General features: G+C 40.3%; 2 protein-coding genes across 8 annotated transcripts in view; one reads left to right on the forward strand and one right to left on the reverse strand.

Annotated features, from left to right (window-relative positions):
* The window catches only part of PRXL2A (peroxiredoxin like 2A), a 29,502-nt gene extending 19,986 nt beyond the window's left edge, over window positions 1-9,516 (reverse strand). The window contains exons 1-4 of one of the 2 annotated variants that reach the window (XM_074907091.1): window positions 9,232-9,516; window positions 8,989-9,138; window positions 7,981-8,132; window positions 6,455-6,542 (exon numbers count right to left, since the gene is read on the reverse strand). In XM_074907091.1, coding sequence (XP_074763192.1) covers window positions 6,455-6,542; window positions 7,981-8,132; window positions 8,989-9,138; window positions 9,232-9,504 — 663 coding nt within the window. In that variant the 5' untranslated portion in view covers window positions 9,505-9,516. Of the gene's footprint in view, window positions 1-6,454; window positions 6,543-7,980; window positions 8,133-8,988; window positions 9,139-9,231 lie in introns of those variants that run through there. The other variant, XM_074907092.1, reaches the window with a different exon arrangement.
* Window positions 9,517-10,650: 1,134 nt separating this feature from the next.
* On the forward strand, window positions 10,651-17,514 carry DYDC1 (DPY30 domain containing 1). 6 transcript variants are annotated; one of them, XM_074907099.1, is made up of 5 exons: window positions 10,651-10,742; window positions 12,011-12,163; window positions 12,261-12,383; window positions 14,135-14,217; window positions 15,832-17,514. In XM_074907099.1, the coding sequence occupies exons 2-5, from the start codon at window positions 12,017-12,019 to the stop codon at window positions 15,833-15,835; spliced, it is 357 nt and encodes a 118-aa protein (XP_074763200.1). In that variant the 5' UTR covers window positions 10,651-10,742; window positions 12,011-12,016; the 3' UTR covers window positions 15,836-17,514. The 6 variants fall into 6 exon arrangements, 4 of the variants coding, with proteins under 4 accessions (XP_074763200.1, XP_074763196.1, XP_074763198.1 ...); XR_012633710.1 differs by lacking the exon at window positions 12,261-12,383; XM_074907095.1 differs by lacking the exon at window positions 10,651-10,742 and adding an exon at window positions 10,831-10,928 and having other exon boundaries at window positions 14,135-17,514.
* The last annotated feature ends 3,874 nt before the right edge of the window (window positions 17,515-21,388 follow it).

Below are 21,388 nucleotides of genomic sequence, written 5' to 3' on the forward strand. Positions count from 1 at the left end.
GGCCCCTGCCTCCAGCCAGGAGGAGGAAAGGGATGATCGGCCTGGCACATCAAATCCACAGAAATACCAGGCTTTAATTGACACCGGGGCACAGTGTACACTAATGCCGTCAAGTTATAGAGGGGCAGAACCTATCTGGATCTCAGGAGTGACAGGGGGCTGTCAAGAACTATCAGTACTGGAGGCCGAGGTTAGCTTGACCGGGGACAAGTGGGAAAAACATCCCATTGTAAATGGCCCAGAAGCCCCTTGCATCTTGGGCATTGACTATCTCAAGAGGGGATACCTCAAAGACCCAAAAGGATACTGATAGGCTTTTGGTGTGGCCAGTGTGAACACAGAAAAGGTAAAACAGTTGTCTAATCTGCCTGGCCTCTCAGAAGATCCTTTTGTTGTGGGACTGTTGCAAGTTGAAGAACAACAGGTGCCAACTGCTACGAGGACCGTGCACCGACGGCAGTATCATACAAACTGAGACTCTCTGGCTCCCATCCAAGAACTGACTCGTCAACTGGAGAGCCAAGGTGTCATCAGTAAGACACATTCGCCTTTTAATAGCCCAATATGGCCGGTGCGAAAATCTGACGGAGGGTGGAGGTTAACAGTAGACTATCGTGGCCTGAATGAAGTGACGCCACCACTGAGTGCTGCTGTACCAGATGTGTTAGAGCTCCAGTATGAACTGGAGTCAAAGGCAGCCAAGTGGTACACCACAATCGACACTGCCAATGCATTCTTTTCAATTCCTTTGGCAGAAGAGTGCAGGCCACAGTTTGCTTTCACGTGGAGGGGTGTCCAGTATACCTGGAATCGACTGCCCCAGGGGTGGAAGCACAGCCCCACTATTTGTCATGGACTAATTCAAACTGCACTGGAAAAGGATGATGCCCCTGAACATCTACAATACCTTGATGACATCATTGTGTGGGGCAATGAGGCAGAAGAAGTGTTCAAGAAAGGACAAAGAGTAATTGAGATTCTTCTGAGAGCTGGGTTTGCCATAAAGAAAAGCAAGGTCAAGGGACCAGCACAAGAGATTCAGTTCTTGGGAATAAAATGGCAAGATGGACGCCGTCATGTGCCACTGGATGTTGTCAAGAAGATAGCAACTACGTCTCCACCGACCAACAAGAAGGAAACACAAGCTTTCCTACGACTTGTGGGATTTTGGAGGATGCATATTCCAGGTTACAGTCAGCTTGTGAGCCCTCTCTATCAAGTGACCTGAAAGAAGAACAATTTTGAGTGGGGTCCTGAGCAACAACAAACCTTTGAGCACATCAAAAAGGAGATAGCTCGGGCGGTAGCTCTTGGGCCTGTTCGGACAGGACCAGCTGTGCAAAATATACTTTACACATCAACTGGGGAGCATGGCCTCACATGGAGCCTCTGGCAGAAGATACCAGGTGAAACTCGAGGTTGACCATTAGGATTTTGGAGCTGGGGATATAGAGGATCAGAAACCCACTATACTCCGACTGAAAAGGAGATACTGGCAGCATATGAGGGGATTCGAGCTGCTTCAGAAGTTGTTGGTACAGAAGCACAGCTCCTCTTGGCACCATGGTTGCCTGTATTACATTGGATGTTCAAAGGAAATATCCCTTCCACACACCATGCAACCAGTGCTACCTGGAGTAAATGGGTAGCGTTAATCACGCAACAGGCTCTACTGGGGAAACCCAACCATCCAGACATCCTAGAAGAGATCATGGACTGGCCAGAAGGTAGAGATTTTGGAGCATTTCCCGAGGAGGTGGCTCATGCCCAAGAGGCACCGCCATATAACGAGTTACCAGAAGATGAAAGGCATTATGCTCTGTTTACTGATGGATCCTGTCATGTGGTAGGAAGCCATCGGAAGTGGAAAGCTGTTGTGTGGAGTCCCACAAGACAAGTCATTGAGGCCACTGAAGGAGAAGGTGAGTCAAGTCAGTTTGCAGAAGTAAAAGCGATCCAACTAGCCCTAAAGATTGCTGAACGGGAGAAGTGGCCAGTACTATATCTCTACACTGACTCCTGGATGGTGGCTAACACCCTGTGGGGGTGGCTACAGGAGTGAAACAAGACCAATTGGCAGTGCAGAGGTAAACTTATCTGGGCTGCTGCATTGTGGCAGGACATCGCTGCCCAAGTGGAAATCGTGGCTCTTAAGGTATTTCATGTAGATGCTCATGTGCCCAAAATGCGTGCCACTGAAACAATGAGCAAGCAGACAAAGCTGCCAAAATTGAAGTAGCTCGGCTGGACCTGGACTGGGAGCTTAAGGGTGAGCTGTTTGTAGCTCGATGGGCCCATGAAACATCAGGGCATCTTGGCAGAGATGCAACGTACAGATGGGCTCGTGATCGAGGGGTGGACCTGACATGGAGACCATCTCACAGGTCACTCACGAATGTGAAACGTGCTGCAGTCAAGTAAGGCACACGAGTAAAGTCTCCCTGGAACAGAGGGCGATGGCTGAGTTTTCAATATGGTGAGGCCTGGCAGATTGACTATAATGGACCACTGCCAAGAACACGCCAAGGCAAACACTACATACTCACCATGGTAGAAGCAACTACGGGTTGGCTTGAAACATACCCTGTAAATCATGCCACTGCCCGAAATACCATCTTGGGTCTTGAAAGGCAAATTTTATGGTGACATGGTACTCCTGAAAGAATCAAATCAGACAACGGGACCCATTTTTGAAATAATCTTATAAACTCCTGGGCAAAGAAACATGGCATTGAGTGGGTGTATCACATCCCTTATTACACACAAGCCTCTGGAAAGATTGAAAGACTGTTGAAGACTATGTTGAGAGCATTGGACAATGGGGGATGGAAGCACTGGGATATAAATTTAGCAGAAGCCACTTGGCTAATTAACACCAGAGGATCTGTTAACCGTCCTGGTCCTGCCCAAACAAACCCCCTTCATACTGTGGGAGGAGATAAGGTCCCCGTAGTACACACAGGGAAATGGCTGGGGAAGGCAGTGTGGATTGCTCCTCCCTTGGGAAAAGGCAAGCCCACTCGTGGGATTGTCTTTGCTCAGGGACCTGGATGTACTTGGTGGGTAATGCGGGAGGATGGGACTACTCAGTGTGTGCCTCAAAGGACATTTAACCTTGGGGGGAAAGTAATCTGTGGGATGAGTTGTAGGTTGCAGGAAGTGATGGAGCAAGTAGGAACAATGAAGAGTGATCCAGATACGTGCAATGATGATGCAAACCTAGCCGGTGCTGGAGTCCAACAGTCAAACATACTTCCATCCTGAACATCTGAAGGAGTGAAGAAAGCTTATGGAATGGATAAATTAATATTATGTGGGACCTGGGCATAACATAAATGGTATGGAGTAAGGGGTGGACTGTACTGGGTCTGGCTGAGCTGGAATTGGTTTTCCCCTATAGCAGCCTTCACGGTGCTGTGTTTTATGTTGGGAGCTGGCAGGATGCTGATAGCACCCGGGTGTGGTGGCTACTGCTGAGCAGTGCTTACACAGCACCAAGGCTTTTTCCAACATTTCCCCCAGTGGGATGGGGTGGGCAAGATCTTGGGAGGGGACACAGCCAGGACAGCTGACCTGAACCGACCAAAGGGATATTCTAGACCATATGACGTCTGCTCAGTATAAAGCTGGGAGAAAGGAGGAAGGGGGTAAGGTCGCCCTTGGTTCTCCGAGGCAACCACTACGCATATCGGAGCCCTGCTTCCTGAGAAGGCCCGACATTGCCTGTCCATGGGAAGTAGAGAATAAATCTATTTTCTTTTGCTTCCGTGAGCAGACCTTTGCTTCGTTTTCCTTATATTAAAACTGCTTTTGTTTTACCCACAAGGGTCGGTTTATTTTATTTTCTTTCCCCTCTTTGCCCTGTTTAGAAACAAGAGGAAAAGGGGGGGGGGGGGGGAAGTGATAGAGCAACTTGGTGGATGCCTGGCATTTAGCCAAGGTCGAACCATCACAGCCTTTAACAGGAATTTGAAGGGCTTCCTGTAACACTTCTAGCAGAATACATAACTCATGATCAGTATTTCTTCCTAGAACCACTCTTTTTGGTGACCCCAGTTTAGTCACCTGAGCCAGAACTGAAAGTTCACAAAAACATCATATAGATTTTGCCTGAATATTTTGTTCATTAGATAAAGCTTGTTAAAGCCAGTATCAGTTTAAGGAATATAGTTTTTTCTTTTCTCAAATTAAAAAAAGCCCAACACAGATATTGCTTTCCTTAGTAATGTGTTTAAATGTATTTGCTTTCAAGCATTTTTTCCCCACACCCATTTTGCTCACATCCAACTGTCATTTTTGTCACTGTATGAATTGTCAAACTTACGTGTAGCACGCTCTTTAAATGATTGCATAGAGGGTAAAACTCAAGTACTTTGTGGATACACCATTTTGCTAAATTAAAAACAAGCATAATTTTAATGTTCTTGATTTAACTAAGGTTATATTTGGGTGATAAGGAGTTGACAGTGGGACAGAATAATGGGTGGTGTGAAACAGGGCACTAATGATGTTGAAAACTTTCAAGGTCACCATTTGCTATGCTGCACCACCAAAACAGCATTTTTAAACCAGGGGATTTTTCATCTATCTTGTAGTTTAGGCTTAAACCTCAGCCTTCTGGGAGGGAAGGGAGGTTGCTTAGATAAGTATAAAGGGGAGTGGTAATTGCATTTCAAGCCACAACTCTTCAGGAAATGATCCATGTCATTCCCCATTCCTGTGGTTTTACTATTACGATCCAAGAATATTCACAGAAAACAAAGTTAGCACCCCAAGATGATTTGGCAAGTGCTTTTCTGCTTATGCCAGCTATTGTTCTAGTAACAGACAACCTGCATGGGCTCTGGTTAGCTAAAGGTAAAAAAAAAAACCACTGGAGAAGAGCAGAGTTAGTGAAATCATTATTAAATTACAGCTTTTCATATGTAGTAAGAGGTAGATTATAGGCCTAAAAGATTTATGGGACGTGAATGAAAGTCACTTCAGCTGGTACAAGACAGGTGAAAAAATATGACCGAAGTTTTACAAAGCCAGATGAGCAATACCCTAAATGCTAAATAGGGAAGACAGCAAAACCCAGAAAGAAATCTGAATTGTAGCCATGAGACTCACATGGAAACCACTGAGTTGTGTTTTTACCAAATTAGGGGAAGCCCTAGGTAAGCATATTAAAAATGACTCAGAGGAGTGGCTCTGAATTGAAGCCATTTCCAAACAAGAGATGCCAAAGAAAACCATATAATCAAATACCACAGGCTGAACTTTGGATGAAATAGGAAGAATTTTGTTTGCACTTTTCTCCCACAGGAAGCAGGCATCCATAATTCCTCTTCCATTACTCCATGGTTCTCCTTCAAAAGAACTACTCACATACTGACAGCTTATCCTTTCTAGGACAGCATTGCCTCTATATCCACGTGATGCACTACTACATAATGAAGCCTACTATAGCATTTTTCACAAATGCTGATTCTGTTAAACATGAAGCAAACCTAGAGAGAATCTTCATGCTGTAACTAAAGAAAATAAACCTAAAATGCCTAAAATTGAGAACTAAGTGTCTATTGCTGCAGTGGTGTTTACCTAAATGCTAGTTAGAAAGCACTTACGAAAAAGTTACAAGCGACTTCAAATAGCATTGCTGCTATACTGTTAAGTATATTTTTACATCCAGTAAGCCATCAAGCTTCCTGAATGTTCATATTGAGGTTATGTCCTAATCACCATTTCCTTACTACTACTACCCAGGTTATCTTTTAAGGAAAGTGGTAGGGTCATTGTGATCATATGTTGGGTCTTAGCTGATCATTTGCCTTAACTACCCTATGATTATTTTATGCTACACCCTATAATTATTTTCTGGTATTCTCCACCTGCGTTTCTATTCCCAATTTTTGTAAAATATTAAATCATCACTTCTTGTCACTGTGTAAGTAGAGCACCTGATCAGAATAAATGACATGCAGTATACTTTCCACTACCCCAAGTAAACATGTGATGTCTGAACCTCTTAATATTAGTAATGACTAAAAGAGCAAATATATGCAGTTTACGAATGGACCAGTTAAATAGTTATGCCTCAAAACTCACAGCTAATGGCAGCTTTTAAAGACTATCCAGATCAGTCAGAAAAACCATAAACAGGGTTTTGTAACTGCAAAAGCAAGTAAAAGATCCTAAAGATGACAAAAACAAGCTGCGTGGATAAAGAAGGGAACGGAGTAACAACCACGAAAGTCTAGTACTTCATTTAAAAAATGTCTTTTAATATAAACCTGAATACAAAAATAACCAAAACACCCTACAGTCATCTCAAACAAATCCTCAAGGTTTTCTCTTATCAATTCCCTGACAATCTGTCAAGCGCTTGTTTTCTCTGTTCTGCAGTCATATACTCACAGGCTTCCAAAATATTTACTATAATTAAAGTCTGTTGAACTGTTTTTGCTTTTACCCATATTCTTCCATTCATTCCCAGCACCAGCTCAAACGGGTACAAATGTGACAATTCCTGGATTATTTCACATTTGGGAGCCAAGAGTCTGTAAACAAGATTAAAAAAAGTCAGAGGAAGAAGTGCTCACGTTTGACAGACACCCCATTATTATCAATCAATAAATAAACCACAGTGCTGGTGTTATAGGAGCTATTAAAGCAACACCAAAAAGGTAAGATGATCAAGTTGCATATGCATGCAAAATAGAAATACAGTATCAGATTTTTAATTCTCCTCTTATATACAATATACGCACTAAAAAAAAAAAGCACTTGTGAATCTAGTTAGAAAAAAATTCAGCTAAATTCACAAGTAATACCTGACAAATTTAAAGTTAATTGATATTTTTATAACAATTCTATGATTTAATAAATTCTAAAACTACACTGTTTGACAAGTGGCATTTTTAAGCGCTGCTATTAATAAATTTGCTGCCAGCGTTAAAGCTGTGTCTTTCAAAACATGACTTCCCTTTTCCTTCAGGAGACAGTATTAACAGCAGTAAATGAATAATTTTATTAGGTTTTATTAGGTGACAGCATACCAAAAAAATAAAAGTATCAAGAATATTGTAATAAATCTAGGATTAAATCAAGCTTCAACAGACTTTACTGAAGAAGGAAGAAACATATCAGGATTTAGCAGTTTACCTGTAATATACTGTTCTTTCTTTACTTACATATAGGCAAAATTTGGAAAAGAAGCAGAGCGGCAGCAAAAATATTTGTATCAGTTCACGCTGAATTCCAATGCGATATGTTAACCAGACAAATCATCATTTAAACAAAACAGCTATGAAACAGCTACTCTGCATCTCCATATTGCCTTTCCAAAGAACAACAAAACCAAACAAAAAGCCCCCACCCAAAAGCAACAACAAACCTTGACTCTCATTTATCCATATATTCTGGTATTCTTTGATAGACACAAAGATATTGTATTTACATCAGCATAAGTAACTCTAAAGTTTGTCACTTTAAAACGAAAATCCCACAAATTTATTATCTGTATCCTTATTTCAATGCAATTTATTTTTCTTGGAAGCCAGAAAATAACACGTATTCATGTGGAAAAACCCCTTTAAACAGCTATCAGTCAAATGTACACCCCCCACTGTTCCATTAAACAGAAAAAGGACAGTAAGCATTTTCAATTTTTAAACTCCAAGGTAGTACCAAAACCCTAGCTTGAATGCTTGATTTCCCCAGGTCAGTAATTTTATTTTCCATAATTCTGTGGCAACCACATCCCTTTTTTTAAACAGGTCACACAACACCATATTGAAGAGCACCTAAATCTTTTAAGGGGAAAAAGAAATGCTCCTTGTGGGCCCATACTCTAGTCAGTAATACTGGTATAAACGCACTAAAAGAATTATACATTCTGATTACCAAACTGTCCACAGTGCTCAGAGGAAACAGTTGTGCAAATCCTACCCACCATGTTACATGTTAGAGTGACTACTTACTTTTCTTAGTACTTACTTTCTTATTAGACCTAAGGAAACTTTAAAGAGGAAGCCATCTTGTCCAATTATTCCCATTCCACTTGATCTTCCACTGCTGTCTATACAGACCATCTCTGGTTCCATATCTTTATTTGCTACAAGGAACTGACCATAAACAAGATCTCCCACCTAAACAAATAATATCAAAAAGCAAAAGTAATAGAGAAGATCATACTGCAATAAATACTCAGTTGACAAAGATCCTCTTATGAGGCCACAAAATACTTTTAAAATATTGGTGATAGAAAAATAGACTGGTACAATAGGAATTTTCATTTTTTCTTCTTTTACTAAAGGCAACATCGTATAGGAACAATTACCTTCTATCATTACTAGAATTTGAAAGATATAAAAAAACCCCAGAATTTTACTTCATGGAGTATTCCTCTTTTCTTTTTTAAAAACCAAACATGAATTCCTCTTCAGACTTTAAGGGTATTAAAAGCCCAAGTAACCTATTCTTGTAATCATTTATGAGGGCAACCACCAGAAAAGTCGCACTAATCTATTGTTTTTCTTTACGGTCTGGTGATGGTATTTCAGTTGAATATGCAGAAGCTGTGGCACACATGTGCCACGCAACTGTTTATAACAGTGCTATTAAAAAATCCTTTTCTACCAGATGGTGAAAAAACTTGTTTTAAAACATTAACTTCAGAGTGCCCCCTTGGATGCACATTACTCATGAATTGCATCTTCTGCTGGCAGTATTATGGGAAAGTTAAAAGTGTGAGGAATGAGAAAACCTGCCATCTGACAGATACGAAACCACACTGAGTTACGCGTTCTTAGGAAACCTCAGGAAGCCCACAGCCTAACCGTACAAAAGCCTCCGAGGAGGGCCAAGGCGAAATCACTGCAAATAAACCTGCACTTTTACATGCGACTTATAAAAATGCTTTTACTAATAAAAACTACTATAATGTAACAAGCACCACCAAACGACACCACTAAAGCGTCACCGCCAACGACCAAGAGCACCAACCTGCACGTTCGGCCTGTTCCTCTTCGTGGCGCCTTCAAAGGCCAAGTAGGAAAGAGAGGCCTGCTCGCTCCCACCCACGTCCAGCTTAAACACGTCCCCAGCTTTGGCCGTCACTATTCCTATGACGTGGTCGCCCTTGACCGGAACATACTGCAAACGGTGGCGGTGGACAAACGGGGTCAGGCAGGCGCGGACAAGTCGGCGGCTTCCCCCCGCCCGCCCGGGATCCCTGCGCGCTCCTACCCGCTTCTGCTGCGAGTCCACCCAGTAGGCGCCGCCCGCTGCCGCGCCGCCCGCCCGGCGATGCCGCAACAAGCCACACTTGGTCACCAGCAGCCCGACCCCGCACCGCCGCAGGCCCGGCCCGCAGAGCAGCCGACCCCGCGGGGCCGCGCCGGCGCCCAGCCGCAGCCGCTCCCCGTCCTCGTCGGGGTGGACGGGGAGGAGCAACACGTCCCCGGGCAGCACCACCTGTCCCACACAGGCCTCAGCCGCCTCGCCGCGCCCTGTCGCCATCGCCACGCAGGCGCAGAGCGGCCGCCGCGCAGGCGCGGTGCAGCGCAGGCGTAGAGCAGCCGCCGCGCGGGCGCGGTGCAGCGCAGGCGCAGAGCGGCCGCCAGGGGCGGGTGCTGAGAGGGTGACGTGGTTGTACAGCTCTACCGGCTGCCGCAGCCCCAGGGCGGGGGTAAAGGCGGCCGTACCTTCGCCGCACGGTAAAACCCGCTTGCAGAGCGCCGGCGCCATCCTGTGTCCGGCAGAGCCCTGCCTGGGGTCAGCGGGTGCTCTCTGCCCACTCGGCACCGCACAGCGCACAGCCGGCTTTGTCAGCTGGGTGCTGCGTTACTCCGATGCAGTCTCTCCTTCTGGGAAAAATTAATTATGCAGCCTTTCCTTTCTGCTAGGGAAAAAACAAGATTATGTCCATGCAACTAAGCTTCAGAATTAATACAGACACTGATTTAATTCTTTCGGCTGCAATTTTTTGCAGGGGTTTGGGTTTTTTTTTTGGATACCTGGTTAAAAGTTGGCAGTAAAACAAACAGCTGGACAAACTTCAGGTGGGCGTCAGCCAAGAAGTTTGTCAGTGTGGAAAAAAAAACCGAACTCACAACTCTGCTTTAATGCTGGAAGTCTAACTTCAGGCATGGGAGATCACCATTTAAAAAGTAACCTGTACTTGGCTACAAAATCCTCACTCGGTGATAGCTCAGGTTCCTTGTGCTAAAATTCTAGAATTTTCTTCACTAAAATGTTTCCTATTCTTTATCTATGTTTCCATATATATTTGTTCACACACACACATACATAGACTTATCTAATCTCTAATCTGGAAGGATCTGTACGTTGCCAGTTGATGGCATCGGGGACTGACTGAAGATGTTTTTCATTTTTCTGTAGAAATCCCTCCTGTTAGGAAAGACTCTTCATGGAGAGACGGCGCTAAACGCGCTCGAAATGGGTTTGTCCCTAGGAAGACCCCACCGCGGCCCCCGGTAGCGGACTCCCGCTTCCGGCTGCACCGCTCCGCTGCTGGCCGGCGGGTGTCCCCGCTCCCGGGCTGTGAAAAATGCGGCTGGCGGGACTGGCCCCCGCCCGGGGCCTGCTCCCGCCGGGCCCCGCCCACACGGGCCCTCCCGCCAATCGCGAGCCTCCCGTCGGCCACGCCAGCGTCGCCGTGCGCTCGCGGGCGGTGTTGCTCCGCAACGCAGGGCGTTCTAGGGCCCGCGCCTCCCCATCGTCTCCCTGCGCGGCAGGTACGCGGTGGTGACCGCGGCCTTGGAGCGGCGCCCAGCGGCCCTTGGGTGGGCGGTGGGAGCGGGGAGGAGGGCGGGCTACCGTCCTGGGGCCGCGGGAGCTAGTGTCGGGGAGCACCGGGAGCGGGGCTGCTATCTGAGGAAAGGCGAGCGAGAAGACCCGAGGGCGGGGGCAGCGCAGGCCGGGTAATTAATTACCTCAGTGGCAGCCGCACGGCGCCGGAGGCAGGGTGGTGGCAGCACCGGGTCCTAGTGACAGTCCAGGGAGCACCGGGCGAGGCAGGGTAACGTGCCAGGTCCACCGGGCAACCCGAAGAGCCCCACGGGAGTCAAGCTGAGGGACAGGCCGGCCCAGCGTATGGCTCGGCGCGGGGGTGTAAAGGCCCCAGCCTCTGCCTAAGTGGAGCCCGGGGGCAGAGGACGTGGGTGGAGATTCTGGGTGGAAATGGCCGGGCAGCTAGCGCCGGACCCGCCACCGCGGGAGTCGGTGTGAACGCAAAGGGCGAGAGAGGTTTCACAGCGCGGCGTTTCAGACAGGGCGGTGCGAGGGGCCCCGGTCTCTTCTGCCGTGGGGCGCGCGGCGCCTTTCGGGGGCCCCGCTGCTCGCCGGGCGTCGTCCCGGGCCGGGGGTCCGCTGCCGCCTCCGGGCCGCGGCTGCGCGAGGCGGACTCGGTCCCCTCCCCTTGACAGCAACCGCAGCGGGTTTCAGCATTGCAGCCAGCAGGTTTCAGATGTGTTATGTGTTCGCTGGCACAGGGCCGGTAAAACCTTGTGTGTGCACAGAGATTCGTGTCTTTCGTAATCGTACACAGTGGTTGCTTCAAGCCCTGGCCTTGCATACGTTATCCTAAACATAGCTTTGCTTGTTCAGACTAAAATCTACCCTTAATCATTCACAGACCTACTTTGCTGTTCTTCCAATATCTGTATAGAAGTTTTCGATAGCCTGTTGTTGTTTTGAGCTTTTTTTTGCTATTATGGTGATTTAGAATTACCGACATATTTCCAAGCAGTTTCTGAATTATATGTGCCTAAATAGTAAGCGGTGTTTTGAGCATTTTTTCTTCAGTGCTTGGTATAACTGATCTATTACTGGAGCTTTTATCGAAGAACTAAACCAATATTAAAATTAAATAACTTTATTCATTGCCAACTTAATAAAAGGAGTAATGACATAGTAAGTGTTTGGTGCCTGAGGCAATAATTCTTAAAAACCCGAATTTAATTTTGACATTAATGGCTAATATCTGTTTGTTTGTTGTTAGTAGACGTGAATGGAGTCTCAGTATCTGAAGAGATGCCTGGGAAATTGCTTGAAAAAGGGACTGGCAGAGGTTGTGGAGCATCGGCCAGCAGATCCAATAGAGTATCTGTCACATTGGATTTACAATTACAGAAGGATCTTAGATGAAGAAAAAAAGGTGGATCCATCTTGGGCAAAAAAATTCATGACAATATAATTGATGCTATTTAATGTCTCTAATTTTTTTAATTGATTCTGTGTTACCTCTGAAATAGAGAATGTTGGAGAGGATTGAGCTGGAACAAGAACAGGAGGTGGCCCTGGTAGAACTTGAAATGTTAAGAAAAATTAAGGAAGAAGAGCTAATGATCCAGCAGAAACTGGAAGAACAGTGTCAGGTTAATAATACTTAACAGATAATTATAAATAGGATGTGAAGCTGTGGCATCCTGTAGCTCTCTGTATACTTCTAATATCTGTATAATGATTTTGGTAGAAGGTAACATAATAACCGAAATGATTAGTCAGCACATGGGAAGGAAAACTTACATACCATATGGTAAACTGTTGTAAAAAAAATGAAGTAGCCTAAGGTAAAAAGCAACCAATTTAAGACTTCCAGGAGAAGTAACTTAAAATGTAGACTATTTTCTGTATTTAATTATGAATAAGAGCTAGTGCAAGTAAATCTTGAAATCATTGCAAAAATTTTTGACAGGCCTGCTAGGAGGCCTGGGAGTAATAACTGATCATTGTCTCAAGCTACTTCAGTGTAAGATCAGTAATGCCAGAAAACGTAATGAGAACAATAATATACAATTATTGAGATCTGAAAATGGTTGGGAATCAGTGAACAAAGATTGCATTTTTAAGCTGTGTGTATAGCCTGATCCAGTAAGGTGCCATTTTCTTTCCTTAGCTACCTGAGCATTCTTTTGGCAGAAGGCAATTTGAATCCTATACTGTATGGACTTTAAGCATGAGAAATAAAGATAAGATCTGTGTTTCTAGCTCTTCCTTATAAAGGAGCCATATGAGTTTGACCACATGTGTAAGAACTTCAGTGTTGCTGTAGTAATATTGATAGTATCTGGCTGTATTTTTTACATGGCTGATTTTCATGATGTTAAAATCAAAAGTGTAATTTTAAATCTGTGCTGATCTTGTTAAGTCCAGTCCTAGTGTAAGATGCATTTGTTCTATTTCACTTGTACTTTTAAATTTGGGATTTACTAATTTGCAGACCAAAAGTTGCGTGCTTAAGGATTTAATGATTTAAATTGATTAGTTATGATTAATATTATTAAGTGATTTAATAATCTAAAATAGTAAATGAAAACAAGAATATGAGATTGTGTCTAGAGATAATTCACAGAGAATTAAACAAATTATTTCATGTAAACTATGGGAAGGATGTTGAATAATACATTAGTCACATTTTTAACCTAACTCACAATTTTGGCTATAGTCACATACTCAGGCATGTTGTGATTATAGGTACCAAAAAGGAAAGCGAAAATAGTTACTACAATATGACCATATTTGTTGTAACTGCTCAGAAAATGCTACAGCAAACATAGTCTCTAGGCCCTAGTGTGGTTGAATGTGAACGCTTAGATTTTGCAGTTTCTGAAGTTTTGATGCAATAGGATTTAGGCTCGCAAAGAATAAACACTTTGTATTAGATATTTCCAATTGCAAATATTAAAGGTTGCTGATGAAGATGATTAATGTTAATGACGTTGCTTACCTATCTTTTCTATAGGTTTGATTCTATATGGATTCATCTGTCTGTGCTAGATACTATACAAAGGGTTTAATCTAAAGTATAGCAGATAATTAATATAGACTGATAAAGAGTATGCGGAATGAGACAGTACCTTAAGTGTGTACACTAACTTCAGCTGTGTTTCTTCTTCCTCTTGGTAGTAAAGCCTTTCTATCCATGCAAGTCTAAAACCTATGAAAATGTTGAGTCAGTTTACAGTGAAAAGGCTTTATGTTATTAACACTGCAGTTATGTTTTATGCTTCCTTTTTTATTTCATTTAGAATTTCCATCATGAAATACATTGTAAGCAATGGAGGGGGAAGATGGCTATGTATTTTTTTTTTTCCTTCTAATCTGTCCTTTCTTAAACTGTCTGCAGAGTCAGTTGGAACAGGAACGTCAGGAGCTGGAACTGCAGAATGAAGAAGACTTAATACTGTTGCAGCAGAAAGATCAAGAGGTGTAAGACAAAGCTTAGTCAGTGGTTTGAAAATACTATTAATCAGGTTCACTTCCTTTGCCATGTGAACAGATAGTCATATGCAACATGTACTAAATCATAAAAGATGACTCACTCTTGAGTGATTGAAGATATTTATATTTTTTTCTGGTTGATGTGAAGTATATGTTTTGTGCAGAGATATCTAAGCAAACATTTAATATATAACACCAGATATTAAGGACACACAGTGCTCACTAAGGCCAGGACCTGCTGAGAATCAGATTCTCTGAGCCCTATGCTGACATGAATGTACTGCTTACAGTACTTACAGCTGTGCCTCTGTTGTGATCCTCAGACATCTTCTGTGCCCAGCTTTTAATTTTTTTTTTTGTTTGTTTGTTTTGTTTTTTTGTTTTTGTACTTGACAGTCCAGGGAAATAAGAGAACATGAATCACCTTCATTGATTGTAAGGCATGGCAGTCCATTTAACAGATAATGCCAAATCCTCCAAAATCACTCAGCTTTATGAATATTCACTGGTCATGAAGATACTGATATCTGTCTGACCTTTTCCAGTTAGAGTGTTCCAAGTGGTGTGACTTGAGATTTTGATATACTAATTTTAGAACCTCATTTAAACCCCTTTTTCATTTATTAACCTTTTTCTCATTTAATTTCTGGTATGAGTAGTGTAATTCTATCTCAGAATTTATATTGTGATATTAATATGCTTTATGCCTAAGGTTACTTTAATAACAGTCTGTTTTATCAGGGTTCTTTAAATATATTTATGAACATACTTATGACTATCCTTAGGGTCAGGTTTTCACAGGTGGTTTTTTCACTAAGGTAAATCAGATGAGTTCTCAAAATCTTATATAGCCCCAATTTTTATAATTTTCTGATAATTACATATTTAAAACTATTCTAGAGGCTTCAGGCATAATTTATGTGGTTTTAAATAAGTGAATGGCAAAACCAGAAGTGAAAATCAATAGTAAACGTACATGTTTCTTATATGTGCCATTTTCCACATTTTCATGTTTAAAGTTGGATTACATTTGGCCTTTGGTGATGCTGTTTTAGATTTTACAGTGATATGTTTGTTGAATTAAACTACAAATTAAGAACAAATCAATAAAATTAAAATACATAGACTTGTACTATTGAAACTATACTGCTCTCAGAATCATCATATTTCAGCCAGACCCACTGTATTTTATAATTAAAAGTCTGGTGATAAACTTCATTATTTCACTGAATGGAAGAATACATAATTATATTGATGAATACCAACTTGTTTCTCATGGGTTTTTTTCTTTTTTACTTTTTTTTATGTTTTACAAAGTTTAGTTAATGCTGGCAACTGATAGAATTTCTTTTTTATTTTTTAATGTGTAACAGATCTCATGGCAGAAGCAGAACAAAAAAGTTCCTAACTGATCTGAAAGCAGTAAATGTATTTTCTACTCATTACTTGCTGATTCTGAAGTGTAATATCTTAATTTATGTATTTTAGATATAAAACTGATTCACATACCTGTTGTTTCAGTTTCTGTGCTTTCTGGGTGTTTGTATAAAGTCTGTTAATTCTGGCATGTGATGTTTCCTTTTTGTTCTTAAACCATTGCAGCTAGCACGTCTGACTCAGAGGAAGAAAACTGTAATTGAAATGCAAGCAGTAAATATATTTTTTACATGCCACCCACTGATTCTTGAAGTGTAACATTAATAATTATAATTAATGTGTCAAGATTATTTTGGAGTAGAGGCTACAATATGGTAATTTGAACCAATATTAAAAGAATAAAAGATTATTGGAAAAGGATTTTCCAAGAATGTGAATGGTTTCTGGTAGAAAGAGAGAATGCTCTACAGATTAGAAGATGGAGAGTTCTACACATCAAAGTCGATGCAAAAATCAAATCAGATTATTTTACAGTTTACCTGGAAGAGATAAATTGAAGTCTATGTGACCCCATAGACAGATGTACTAAAAGATCTTGTCTGTCTTAGAAATGATGAGGTGATTTTTGTAACATCAGGTGTTTGCTCTAAGCTTTATAATAAACTTTCCTGGTTATTGTGTGATATGAAGTGAGCTGCAAGTGTCTGCATGTCCGTTTCGATTAGTCAAGTCTTAAAATGATCTTTTCTGCATTTGTTTTGAATTTGCAAATCAATGAATTATGTCTGTGTTGTCTTTACTACATACCATTACTAGTTCTCAGATCTTCACTTCTAAAAATTTGGAAGAATATTTAGCTTGATCCATATTTATCTATAGAAATAAGTTTTAAAATCCTTAAAGATTGCCTTAGGTTTTATAAGAACAAATTTCTGTAATCACTGATATCAGGTTATCAAGAATGTTCCATGTCTGCTCATTGTAAATGGAAAAGACAACAAGAAATCCTATGCTTCTTGGCTAAAATGTGCCTTTTCATCTCAGTGTCTTCTAATAATACAGGTTTGTTGGACAATTAACTTTTAAGTCATTGGCAATATTGTATAATGAAAATACTCTTCATTACAAATTCAGTACATAGTGCATTTACTGCATTTCTCAGTTTTGGGATGAAAGAGATTTTTGGAATAATTTCACTTTGTTTATATTATAGCTAGCTTTAAGGGTTTTGTTATCTTTGGCAAACTGTTAAAAATATCTATACACTCAACAGGCAAAGGTCAATCACGTAATATTTTTCTGCTCTAAATAACTTGTTCTGTTCATGTAGCTCATACTAGGCATAATCTTATAATTTTTAAAAAAGTAAGCACTAATGTTTTCTAGTATAGTAATATATTATGTTTCCCTTAAAAATAATAAAGTATGTTTATTAAGAAAACTCCTTTTGCCCTCTTTATTGCCATATTGCTTTTTGGATGCTGTTAATTGGCATGTCTTCTATGAACATCCTTAAAATCAAAGGAGAAAAATGTCACTTTCCAGGTATAAACTTAGAAATGTTTGTGTAACTTTTTAGGCAATGAAAAGTGGAACTACTTTTGTGACTAGGTGGTCAGGCTTTGCTACCTACATTTATTCTGCATTGGTACAGGTTGGCAATTTCTATGACTGTCAAGAACCTTTTCTGTGGCATGAATATGCCCTTATGGTTGATACTCCAGTAAATGATTTTGTCACACTTTATGATTGTATTTATTAGTAACAGTTAATATAATTTTAAGGATGCATTTTAAGTTACTAATTTCCAATTATGCCTATTAACACCGTGTGCACAACAGCCTCTTGTGCCAGTCTCAAAGGGATGGAGTAACTGGGTAAATAGATGGAGTTTCTGTTCTGAACCAGTATGTATAACTGAATCTTGTTATTTAGATTAAAATTTTCAAAAATTGGTAAGTAACTGGTGTTCATTTATGTTCACTGTAAAAATTTCAGCCTTCTTACAGCCTTCATATTTAGTTAGGAAATAAATTCAAGTTATAAGATATTATTTTAAAACATGCTAGTAAATAATTCTAATTGCTACTTCCAACACATGACTTTCATTTTCCATCTTTTCATAACATTTCTATCTTTGATTTTATTATATGTGTTATATCCACTAGAGTACATCCTAAATAAACATACTGGTTGCTCTGTCAGTTACAACCCATGAAAATTCCAACTTTTGTCATTTTTTCTCAGCTTATTTTTAACTGTAACTTCTTTCTGATCCAGCAGTTTGTATTCCCTATCATCTTTCTAGATAGGAATTGAATTTTTGGATGGAAACTTTTATCAGAAAATTGCTTAGCAATGGTCAAAATCAAGTAGTAGATTCCACTTTACCTATTTCTTTTCTGTTATATTAGGTACAGAACGCGTAAGTTGTTTAAATGTTATTTATAGGAATTCCCATTTTTTCAGGATTTGATGTGCCTAGACTTGGTGCCTTCTTTAGCTTTGTAAGAATGCTTATGTTGGATATGGGACCAGAGGGTAAACAGTTCTTGGCTCAGTACCTTCTTAAAGTGCAAAGCAGCCTGTAGGTAACTTGGAAATGTAGTTCACAACAAAGATGCCTTCTCCTTGGGTGTCTAAGCCTGGAGAGAGATTAAAATCATCTGTGCGTTTTCCTTCTGAACTTTAACCTTCTTTGGAGTGTAGCAAGCTAAAGCCTGGAACAGAAAGAGAACAGAGGAGAAGATTCTATTTTATTGTTACTGCATGTGATGCGATTTCAGAAGTGTTAATACAGTTTAACTTTTGCATAAAATCTTAAGTCGTATATTGAAAAAAATGCAATTCCCTTTGAATATATTTTTGTGGAATGAAGACGATGGAATTCAGAGGCAGATGATGGAAAATATTGCTGAAAATAAGATGCTAAATACTGACAGAAGATTTATGGATCTGTGATATTTCCTTTCTTCAGAATAGGAGCAGACTTATTTAGGCTGCTATCAGACCCCATGTACAAATCCTCCAATGAACGTGCTGATAGTAATGTGTCCATTCACAGCTGTTCTCATACCAGCAATACTGGAGCATAAGGATGAAAACAGATACGAAGCCCAGAATAGGACAAAATGAATCAGATTAACCCTCAGTCTGCTCACAGAGATGGGAACTTGGCTCTGCAATGTGAGCTTTTCTCCTACAAGGAGACATACATGCTGCAGCAAGCATGTTTTAATGGTACATTTTAACAGAACAGGCTTTACTAAGTCTGCTGTCCCCTTTCTAATGATGGGTGATTTTCCTTCAAAGTCTAAAGGAACTAACATCTTTTTGTAAGCAAGAGCTTTATACAGTAGTTTGGTAATGAGAGTCAGATGAATTACTCTGGATTAAATTGAATTCCTCTGAACTTTGCTAATACAGTTGACTCGTATTTGAAGTCAGCTATTAATTGCTTTACTTTTGTGACATTTTTCCTGTACTTAGGTTAGATAAAGAACAGTGTTGTCTAATGACCACAGCTAGAAAAGAGGGTCTAAACCTGTTATTGGCTCATAAGGACTGAGTATTACTTAAAGTATTTTAACAATACATTTGTTTGTTGTTTTTCTTTTGTTTGTTTTCTGACATTACCATTATAAACCCTCATGCAGGCTTTGTGCTTTGTACTTGTGTATTTGTTTCAATCCATATGATGGAAAAAGCTATACTATTATAAGCATTTTGTATAGGTATCATTAGGCTAACAGTAGTGGGAGAAAGGCAAGGTAGAGGAACATGACATTTAATCGAGCTATCACAGTGTAGCAAACTTTTTAAGAAGCAGAAGACTGATTCACAGAATTTGAGAGCTCTCAGATGTATATCAAACTTGAATGCTGTGGGTCTTGTGTATTGACCTGCATCTTGTAGAATCATTATAAATCAAAATCAGTGTTTAACTTAGAGATCAGAATTGTTGTCACTTATACTAGGTTTTTTTATTATTTGAAATAAGTTATTCTAGAAGATGCTACTAGCAGCTGTGTGGAGATGCTGAGTGCTTCCATTTTATTGTAGGGCAACCAAAATCAATGGCCATTTTGAAAAAAATTGAGATGACCAGTTCCTTAGGTTAGTCTTTTGACTATGTGAACATGAGCTAATTGAGGGGGAAGTAAAAAAAAAAAAAAAAAAAAAAAAAAAAAAGTGATTATATGAAGCCATTTTGTTACTAATACCAAGCATGTTTGTATTATCACCTAAAAATAAATCCAAAGGCCAATGGTCAAGTAATGTAATAAGTAGAGAAGGTTGCCTTTTTCTTCTTGTTGATTAATCTTATTTTGAGTTATTATCTATCACAAAGGCTGTATTGATGTCTCTACTGACACAGAAATACATATTTCACTAAAAATCAAAACTCTTCCCTATTATTTTGCATCTGGCATAATTTAAAATTTCAGTGTACTTAAGCGATGATATGAAGCTTGGATTTGATTTAGAAAAAAACGTTGATATTTAGTAATATCATACCAAAGTTATCTGAAAAATCTTACCTCTCTAAGGAGTATTTAGAAGGTTTAGGAATCTTTTAACAAAATCCCCAAGGAGCTTTTGCCACTTTCTGTATGTAGTCATCTATGTATCTCAATACAAGTGGCTATTATTAAAGAGATTTTTTTTTTCCCATAATCTTGGGAAAGTAAGTGTGAAAAATACATTATTTTTGTTTGATGCAAGAACCCCCTTGGTGTTTGAGTTCAGCAAATTGTTTTCTGGATGAAATAAATTATTTTCCTCAGTAGTTCTTCTGTAATTTAGATATAGTCTAGCAGATTCCAGGTAAAGAAGTTAGCTTTTTCTGTGGGAGGAGGAGCAAGAAGTATGTCTGAACTTGATCATTACCTTGGTTAGTCTGTTTTTCTTAATGAACCGAATCATATTTTCAGCTCTAATAAAGCTGTATGGTGTTTTGTTTCTGGAAAAAATTGAAGCAAAGCTTTTTTTGGTGCGCTGAGGATGTAGTCTTCCAAGGATCTCAATTTTGTTCTCATTGAAGTTTAAGAAAAAGATGTGGTTGAAATCATAAGAGGATTGAGTTCTCTACTAACATGAGCATGAGTTCTACCTCCAAAAAGCCATCTCTTATTTGTTAAACTTTTAATATACTTAATATTAAAACATGAGAGAATTGATTGACTCAGACTACATACAAGGAAAGATAACTGCAGAAATTAAAAGAGATAAATTGTTATGTGAAGAGTGGGAGAGAGGAAACACTCAGATAATAAATCATTCCCATTGCAGCAAAGGGATACTGCAGCTCCCCTTTGCTCAGTTTCAAGCCACATTCCTGGGAGTGTGTTGGGTTTCTCCAATCATTCCACTTCATTTCTACTCCACCTCCTGAATGCACTTTCTTCCAGAAATGACTGGCTGCATGCAAACACACCTGTATTTGGTTCATTATTATCTTAAGCAATTGCAGTTTTGCCACTGATGTGTTTAGTAGATAAGTTTAAAAAATGTTATTTATTTAGCTGATAATTGTAACCCTGGAAACAGAATCTGTTGTTTGTTTCATTGTAAACCTAGCTGCACTGAAAAGTTACCCTTAGGCACTGACAGCTGAAAACTTCTAGGGCTAGGACTGCTGTGAAGTTCTGAGACAGCTGTTCTTCAACATTTTTTAGTGGGCATATATATCTAAGTGGAACGCATAGAAAAAAATGCACCACGATTTTGTTTCTTACTTGGACTTGAGTTGTTACCACATTTGCTTGTATTTTCAAACTAT

The sequence above is a fragment of the Athene noctua genome, chromosome 5 (genome assembly GCF_965140245.1).
Source record: "Athene noctua chromosome 5, bAthNoc1.hap1.1, whole genome shotgun sequence".
Taxonomy (NCBI): Eukaryota; Metazoa; Chordata; class Aves; order Strigiformes; family Strigidae; genus Athene; species Athene noctua.